A 9843-nucleotide genomic window follows, 5' to 3' on the forward strand; every position below is an offset into this window, starting at 1 on the left:
TCAGTGGTTTGAGTAGAAGGCGTAATAATTTGCTAAACTTTTAGATGAGACAGTTTCCTTGTTGTAGGAGCTACTGTTGTGTGCAGCAGAGGCCAAGTCTTCACACTTGATGTTGCTGGGTGATCTCTGTGTGCTCGACTCACTCAGAGACAAACGTCTCCTCTTGCAAGCGGTGGAGTAGGCCCCAGAGTCTGCCTTGTCTAATAATGGCGATGCCTGTGTGTCTGTCCACGGTGAGGCCAGACCTCCATTGCCACTGATCTCATCCTCTATCCGTGGCTCATGCTTTTCCGAGTCTTCTCTGTAACCAGTCATGGGGACGGGCTTGGGAGACCAGGGCAGGTTAGGAGGGGTGACCTTTCTCTGGTATGTCCCCCGGGACCCCCAGCCTGTAGACATGGTGAAGGGAGATTCTGGATAGTAGCTGAGGGCATGGGATGTTGGGACGGACAGGGATTTGATACCGTATGTAAGCAGGGAGCTTGAATAGTCGCCCTCATATGGGGTGAGTTCTATCTTATTGGTACAGCTGCCACTTCCCCCTTGCTGCATGGAGGCGACGAACCACCTCTGTGAGGCTGCATCCTCCATCTGAGGGGAGAGCAGGCTACTGGTCTGTGGCACCGTCCTCTCGCTGTTGTAAAATCGGTTCTGGGGCAGGTTGTTGACGAACTGGTCCTGGAAGAAGGGCTGCATGCCGTAGCGGGCCCCGGGGACGATCTGATGGGAGCGAGGCGAGTCAGTTGGGGACGGTGTGAGGCGATCGCTCTCAGTGACAGTATACATCCTGAAAAACATGCAGTAATACATTTGATATATTGGACATGCATGGGCACAGTCGAGGTAGCAAATATCATGATGTGTTAAATATGTCCCTGCCAAAGGCAGCAAATGTTCATTTAACATTGGGGCATGAAATGTGAAAGACTTCCTACATGCCAAAACAAAGTTTGCATTATTAAAATAAATTGTCATATACAGTGACTATACTATACTGACTATACTATGTATGGCAATTTACAATTTAGCAGACTCTTAATCCAGAGTGATTTACAGATACAAGGAAAACCAATGAACCATCATAACACCATCATAATAAATCGATAATCTGTGTGCATTCATTGAAACTATGCCAGGTCTACAACTAAATGACAAGATTATGAAGATTATGGAGCATGGTAGGCTACTCACGAATCATAGTTGTCCCTGAATCCTTTTGCAAAGGGGTTGTGGTCTATTTTAAGCTGTGTGATCTAGAAAAACCAAAGACAAAAAAAAAAGAGAAAAATAAATCACACCTGCATGTGTAAACTGAGCGGTGCAACTATACATTTATTGTTATAGTTACTGTACTCTACTGTGGTTTGTACTGTATTGTATTGTACTGTGCGGGTGTCCCCGGAACATCCAGACTCCCGGGAACGCGCCCAGGGTGCCGGCCCGGTTCCAGGGAGCCGCCTGCGTCCGAAACAGTTGAGAAATGACAGAGTTACCGTGTGGGGGTCCCTGGAACATCCAGACCCCCAGGAACGTGTCCACGGGCCGGTCCGTTCAGGCAAGCCGCCCCGTGTCCGAATCAGTCGAGAAATGACAGTTACCATGTGGGGGTCCCCGGGGGTCCCCGGAACATCCAGAGCCCCAGGAACGGCCCAGGGCTCGTACTGTAGTGTACTCTGTGCCACTTTACTCTGTGCTAACTGTACAGGCCACTTTAGGTATTGCAGCTTTCCGTGCTCGGACATACATACATGCAGACACAGAGACAGACATACGGACACACATAGCTCCATAATGGAGCGGAGGCACCGCCAAAAATAATAGGCCAATGTGAAAAGGGTGCCATTTCTTCTTACGCTTTTGATGGCAATTGGATGATTTGAGGTATTTTGTTCCAAAAATGTGTTTTGCAAAAATCCACCTGTTGGTGGTGCTATAACAGGCCAATGTGAAGAGGGTGCATGGGATATATTCCTCAGCCTATGAAAGTGCGAAAGATTTCACATAAATTGCACACTGCATTGATTTGAGGCTTTTTGTTCAAAACAGGCCAATCCTGAAAACTTTGAAAGCCAATGTTAGCCAAATAGGATGGAATATGAAATATCGGACAGATCCAAATTTGGAGCAGAGGTTCATCGTTGGCATCCAGGGAGAGAGAGAGAGTGTGTGTGTGGGTGTGTGTGTGTGTGTGTGTGTGTGTGTGTGTGTGTGTGTGTGTGTGTGTGTGTGTGTGTGTGTGTGTGTGTGTGTGTGTGTGTGTGTGTGTGTGTGTGTGTGTGTGTGTGTGTGTGTGTGTGTGTGTGTGTGTGTGTGTGTGTGTGTGTGTGTGTGCCCTGACTAGAGTACAACGCCTCTTCTCCAACGTTCATCTAGCATGTAAAACACTTAGTGATCTAAATGATAATGTAGTTCACTTTGTGAGGAAGTGGTTCGGGCTTAACACCCACACCACCAGAGACATTATTTTCCAGTCCAAACAGGACGGTGGGTTTGGCGTGTCGAACGTGGAGTGGATATATAACGCCACAAGGCTGGCTCACTTGATAAACATGCTAAAAAGTGATGACACGACTGTCAGGGAACTTGCTAGATCTTCTCTGTTTCTAGATATGAAACGGCGTAAAGTGCCACTGGCAGCAGAGGGCGAGCCAAGTTTCTTGGGGTTTAGAAGAAAGCCCAACCTTAAAATGGACTCACATGCTACTGGGTTTGGGGTGTCGTCAGATTGGCCTGACCTCAATGACCTCTGTGTGAGAACTGGAGTATCTCTGTGCTGGGTTCGACCTGACTCTGAATCTGTAGCAGTTTCTGAGGACATTAATCCCAACTGTTCGGTCTCAGTAAGGAGTACTGTAATTGATATGGAACACCATATATCACCAGTCAATGCACAGAGGTACCTTGTAATGTTACAACAGCAAAAACAACAACAACACTGGACTGGTTTAAAACTACAAGGGAAGCTTGCCTTCCTGATGCAGACCACACCGTATCTCATACAAGAATTATGCAGTTGATGAGGATATAGTCACCTTTACAGTCAAAGCCAGATTACAGGTCCTTCCAACCAGACTCAATCTCTCTCTGTGGTACCCTAACACGTTTCCTCCTCATTGTCTGCACCATGACCACACTCCAGTTACAGAAACACTGTCACATATTCTTAATGGCTGCTAGTATGTATATAAGGGAATGTACATTGCTAGGCACGACAGAATTGTTGACCTATTAGCTAAGGACATAAGTTCATATGTTTCATCATCTGCCAAAATGTATAAGCAGTTAAGCACTCACGTGTTTCAACTGCCATGTTCATGCACAATAATGAAAATTATGCCTTTTCAGATGTCACAGCTAATACACCAGATATTGTTGTTGTTGGTGAGGACAGTAGAGAAGGGACCATTTTGGAAGTGGCATGTACATTTGACCACAGTCTGGAAGAGGCATTTCTTACCACGGTGCTTAAGTACCAGCATCTTAAGGATGCTATTATACAGCTTGGCTACAAATGTAAACTGCGTGTTCATATTTGGAAGCCTCGGTAATGTCCATAAATCAGTCGTGAGGGGCCTGCAGATTGCAGGCATGCCCAAGCCGAGAGCCAAGGCATCGGCAAAATTCTGTTCAGTGTCTGCAATAATTGGCAGTCGCCATATATGGAGAAGGCGATGCTTTCTGTAAGACTGTACCCGTGATAGAGAGACACAAGAGGACCGCTCTATTAAAAAACAACTGCTGTGTGTGTGTGTGTGTGTGTGTGTGTGTGTGTGTGTGTGTGTGTGTGTGTGTGTGTGTGTGTGTGTGTGTGTGTGTGTGTGTGTGTGTGTGTGTGTGAAGTTTGGCATCGACAGGGTTAAGTAGGCCTATATGATATTACAATTCACAAACAATTCACAAACAATAATGTGGGCTTGACATTAAGGCTTGTCCTGTTGTCCGGGACAAGTAATACATCTTTCCGGATAAGTGCATTAAAATTGTACTTAAGTGACTCTTTGTTTCACTTTTTCTGTGACGCTCCTAGCAGCCAACAATATTGTCTGGCATTATTGTCTGGCTTCCAATATTGGTAATAGCCCTATATGTCTGTGTTCTTACAAACATTTCATGTATTCCAAATACACAGCCATAGATCGGTCCTATCCGCGCACGGTTAGTAGACCGTCGGCATTTAAACTTGTAGCACTGCGCGATGTGTATACTCACCCAATAATTACTTCCTAAGACTTGGAGTCAGATACCGTCCTCTATAGTTACATATCCATTTGAAAGTTCTGGCAGAAAACGTGGGTGTAATATCGCCACTTTTCCAAGAGGAAAACTGGACTGAAAATATGAATAATTCCTTTGGGAACAGTCGATGTTTGGGAAGCACAAACGTATGGGGCACACAATTGACAGGTGTGTTGCGATTGGTGTGGGGTAATTGATATCACACCACCTATTCTGTGTGCCTCAGACATTTGTGCTTACTAAAGGAAGTTTTGATATGTTCAGTCCTGCACTCATTCCGCGGGCCCCTCGCCAGAAAGAATGTCGTCCGTGTCCAGCTCCTTGTGGAAAAGTGGAGATATTTAATTTTTTCTGCCAGAACTTTCAAATGAATATGAAACTATAGTCATCCAAACTATTCCAATCTTCGGAATGAATTATTGGGTGCACACGTAGTGCTACAAGTTTAAATGCCGCGGATGTCACGCTGCTAACCGCGAGCGGTGGGACCGATCTATGGCTGTGTATTTGGAATACATGAAATATATGTTAGACATTCTAGGGATATTAACTTGTAAACTGAGAATATGCATCAAATATTCAAATTACAGTTAAATGTAAAATGTATTTGTGTGTGCTTGTGGGAAATTGACTTGTCCAAAGGACAAAAACTTAATGTCAAAACTTAATGTCAAGCCCTAATAAAAATGATATGTAAAAACGTGGGCATTTCCTTTTCCCACAGGCATGCTTACATCAGTGTTCTGGTAGGCAGTGACAGCTATAAATTGGGTCTCTGGAAAGGTATAGGTGTGCGTTTTGACATCATTGTTAATGCTGCCCACCCCATCTTCAGTCACCTCCACTATGTGCAGCCTGGGCTGGTACTTATGTAAAGACTGTAGAACAATCATCTATATGTGTGCATGAAAGAAAGAAAGAAAGAAAGAAAGAAAGAAAGAAAGAAAGAAAGAAAGAAAGAAAGAAAGAAAGAAAGAAAGAAAGAACAACAATTAAGGACAAAGACAAATATTTGTACTGTAATGAGACAAATTCATTAGGCCTAAATGGGCACCATTTTCAAAAAATCCATCCATTTTACACTTACACTGCGGCTCTTTTATTATTGCATATTGTTTGATTATGATTATTACGGTTTGGATAGGCTATATTTGTTATAAAGTTGTCTGCCAAATGTGTTTGTGATAAAACATGGAGAGATACACGATTTCTGTAAAATTGATAAATAAACAAAACAGTATTCAGATGAAAATAAATTAGATCTCGTTTATTTGTTTGATTTTCCTAACCTGCGAACTGTTACTGCCACCCTTGTTGTTAGTGAGTTTCAGCTTGCCAAATGAAATCTCCTGTCTCATCCAATGGGACCCATTGTTCGGAGATTCTGGATGGATGTACACTTTGTTCCCTTAAAAAAAGGGGGAAAAAAGGTTTTACTGACTGACTTCAAACTTTCTGCCATACACTGCGCATAAACATCGATTCATTTGTAAGAGTAATTTAGACCTATCCCAGACGCAATCATATTAGTAGACTATATAGTCTAATATATAATATATATATATAATATATAATATATATAGTCTAATTCTGGATAGGAATTTGTGGAGGGCAGCTATCCAGGTTGGTGTTGACTATAGACCTCACTCTCGCAGCAACTAATAAGGCTATACCAATACCTTGCATATTGTTGTCTGCTTTCCCGCAGGTGACCCATTTGCCCCCTTGAAACCGCCAGTGGTTAGGATCCGCCAGCACGACTTCCACAAACACATTGTAATGTGCTGTCAGGTTGAGACCGGTGATGTTAAAACTGAGAAACGGAAACATCCGTCTGCACAAAATAAGAAACAGCGAGAGATGGATGGATGGAGACAGGAATCACAGGAGCGGATAAGGTAAATAATACAGGCAGCCATGCGTCCATCTGCGGCTATAGTATAGCGGCTATAGTATAGCCATAATGCATTCAGATTCAGCCTAATAGGCGCCTAATGAGACCATCCCTCACCTGCCCTGCTTGGTGATAATCATCTCTGTCTGGTGACGGTGGAACTTGAGCCACAGGGGCCGGTTACAGAGGTAGACTTGGGCCCTCAGTCCTGGTCCGGTGGTGTGTAAGGACAGTGTGCTGGGGTAGGGCGGGTAGATGCAACCAGAACTCTGGCCGAATTGATAAGGCGAGCTGAACTGATTGCGCCCGTTGGCACACATGGCTCTCATGGGAGGCAAGCCGAGGTGAAGCGCGGAGGCATACCTCCCGCTGTGTGGAGGATAAACTGTCCCGGACTGGCCCGTATAGGGGACAAAGGAGCATGGATTCGTCGCATCTGGACTTTGTTTGGTGGACGGGATATAGTAGCGGTCTGCTGCTGTGTATCGGCTGCCACTCGTTAGATCGTCACCCTCGGTGGTGGGAGATTTTCGTCTCTCATCCGTTGCATCCTTGGGCGAGGGGAAGGTGTTGCTCTCTGCTTCAGTGCCGAGCATGTCGCTTTTCTTCTCGAAACTTTTTTTTTTTTTTTTTTTACAGAATTACGGATTTCTTACTTTTCTCCTAAATTAGACAATGTCCCGGGTCACTGGTCAAAAGGTCACTGCATTGATGTCTCTGGTGTCGGCCGGGTTGCTTCTGATTAAGTGATTTTCTGCTGTAAATAAATGTAAAATGTCCATGTTAGTTTGCCCAATCATATTTTCATAATTTCTGAAAGAGACTTATTTCGAAGCACAACACAATTGCACTGTGAGTTATTTTTTCTCCAACTTCATGCATGCATGCTTACACTTTGGAGGCATATTTTGTTACAACAAAACCAATAGCAAATAATGGTTGATATGTTATTGATGCTTTTATTGTTCCACAGAATAGAATAGTCCCTGAAGACTGTCTTTTAGTTTTCTGGACGTTTTTGGCTATACTGTAAATCATAATCGGATGTTATTATTATTATTATTATTATTATTATTATTATTATTATTATTATTATTATTATTATTATTATTAGCTATATAATAATCATTATTGTTATTTTAAGCCAAGACATGTGGTGCTGCCTATAGTGAAACTGTTGGTTTAGATTTAATTCAGATTCAGCAAATTAAGTGATTGTGATTTTTATTTGTTTGTTTTGTTGTTGTTGAGTGATTTTGCCCCATAGGCCTACATGATGTACAACACACATATAACATAAATGTTCGGATGAATTGAAAATGCTAAACAAGTGTAATGCTTTATGGTGTCGTCCACAGTAACAGTTTTGTATTTGAGTTGTGCTTTCGTTTGAAATGCACCTATTCTGCATAATAAATAGGCCTACTAATAAATCAATCAATTGCACTCAGCGTATCAGCGTCTAACGATGCAAAAAACACTAGCATGCGGGCGGTCGGTAAAAAAAAAGGCGCAGTTGGGAAATATGATTATTATTACTTTTTAAGTAGTCTACAGATAAACACATATTTATTTAGCAGTGCCGTGATTTCAATTCTGTAAATTCGGAATTCCACTGAGGCCCGAAGTGAATTAAGGGAGGATATCTTTTTCTCTCCAATAAGGTTATGTTTCTCAAAACAAAACACTCAGATGTCAGAAAAATAATGATGAACAAATGGCATATAGCTTAATTAGTCCTATAAGAAAAAGTTGGATGTCAACTTGAACATTTTTTAAATAACTGTTAATTGATGATCCCTTTATTGCAGATGGTCCCGTTTTAAAATGCATTGCATTTAGGCCTATAGAAGAAGCAATAAATTAAACTTACCAATTAGGCTACGGTCCTGTCCACGTCGTTATCAAATTATTCATGTCCATATCTTACCGTTAGGAAAAAGAAAAGGGGGAAAGAAGAGAAAAGAAAAGAAAATACAAATATAGGCTAAATTTGTTGTAAAGAGCTTCGGCACATGAAAACAACAGGCTTAATTAGAACGCTAGAAGTAAAATAGCTCAACTAGAATAACGCCTGAGGCGCGTGTTGGAGGCAGAGGTGCAGTCAGGGTCTGTCTGTCTTGAAGCGCTCTCTCTGCGCTTCACAAGTGTGATGATGACGCATAGATAGCAGCCTATTATCAAAGCGCTACTGATCTCCAGGAAGGTGGGGGAGATATGGGACGTCCTTCTTCCATTATCGATGATATGACTATAGTGTAATGTTACAATAATTCAAATTATGTTGAAATGTTTTCTTCTGGGTACAGAAGCTATAATTCTTCACCAACTGTGAAAATGAACATGGATATCAGAAAGTAATATTATTGTTATAATTGAATACAGTGTCTGTTATTTTGTGCATTTCATTTCTGAACCATAGCACTTAATATCATTAGTGTGGTTGCCAGATAGTTTTACGTTATTAGTGTGGTTGCCTGCCTAGGGAATTACCCAGCTTTATTATAGTAACCCCAAAAAGTGAACTACTCGAGCCCACACGGTTTCTTCATGTGGTCGGTGCAACCACACTTGCAATTTCCCCAAATTTTGACTTCTCTAAATATGTTGTGTTCTCACAAAGTAAACTCCACGATTAGGATATATTAACTAGCCTGGGTTCCAGCCTGGTTCGCTGCGTTCCGCTGATCTGCACTGACTTGCGAAGTGACATTTCAGACCCGTGGAACGCAGCAAATCAGGCTGGAACGCAGGCTATATTAACTTAAGTGATACAATTCTTTTGAACCTTCATAGGGCTACACAGCCAACTCAAGGTACGGCCACGGAGCCGACTTGGGGACCCAACGCAGCTCCTCCAAGGAAAACAAACAAATGAACGGAGCTGAACGTGAATCCCCCCCACCACCCACCCATTTTTTTCCCTCACTGTATATGTTTCTTTTCCCTTTTTACCTCCTTTATGATGAATTCCTGTTCTGTCCTTTGTCTATATAGAAGTGTCTATTTGTACGTCTCTACATGTTTTTGATGAATTGAACATTGTGGACCCTATTGGAAACAAGTGTAATGCTTAATTGGGTCGTCCACTCACAGTTAACAGCCTTTGTATTGAGTTTGTGCTTGAAATTTACTGTAATTCTGCAAACTGTTAATACATTTTTCAATCAATCAAAGCTAAAAAAAAATCAAATATTTAGTAAACTGCTGGTCACTGAGCATGGGTAGGCTACACTGGACAGTTGGGGGTTCAGTGCCTTGCTTAATAAGGACAAGTGGGTGTTCGGTGTTGGTCAGTCACTTCCCCACACAGATCTTTCCTGACAGTCCGGGATTGAACCTTTCGTCCGCACTGCTGCCCCTGTTCCTTATCATGACCTGTTATGAACAGTTATAAAAGGTGTTATATGTTTTCAAAGGTTATGTTCAAATAGGTTTCTGTCTCTGATACAGTAGGTCGGTGGGCTGCTATAGTGGCATGTGTGGCTGAGATGACATACCGGTAACTCGCATATTGGTATAGGCAAATAACTTTATAATGCAAATTTGTTTCCTCTTGAATTAAATCTTTGGGGTGGGCCAAAACATTTTGTTGGGGTCAAAGGCTAGCCTCGGAAACCCAGACGTTTTTAGTCAAAGGCTAACTTTAAATGTTCAATGTTTGTGATAATTGATCCCCACCCTCAATATAGGCCATGGCATAAGCAGTGTTT

The 9843-nt window shown here is 42.4% G+C and overlaps 1 protein-coding gene across 1 annotated transcript; it reads right to left on the reverse strand.

Annotated features, from left to right (window-relative positions):
- On the reverse strand, positions 1 to 6726 carry LOC306924464 (eomesodermin-like; the record flags this gene model as incomplete). The annotated part of the gene is made up of 6 exons (XM_079502976.1): positions 1 to 787; positions 1192 to 1253; positions 4971 to 5129; positions 5526 to 5644; positions 5916 to 6070; positions 6248 to 6726. The coding sequence occupies 6 exons, from the start codon at positions 6724 to 6726 to the stop codon at positions 1 to 3; spliced, it is 1761 nt and encodes a 586-aa protein (XP_079359102.1).
- Positions 6727 to 9843: the final 3117 nt, after the last annotated feature.

This window comes from Electrona antarctica (assembly GCF_951216825.1).
Source record: "Electrona antarctica genome assembly, chromosome: 6".
Lineage (NCBI taxonomy): Eukaryota > Metazoa > Chordata > Actinopteri > Myctophiformes > Myctophidae > Electrona > Electrona antarctica.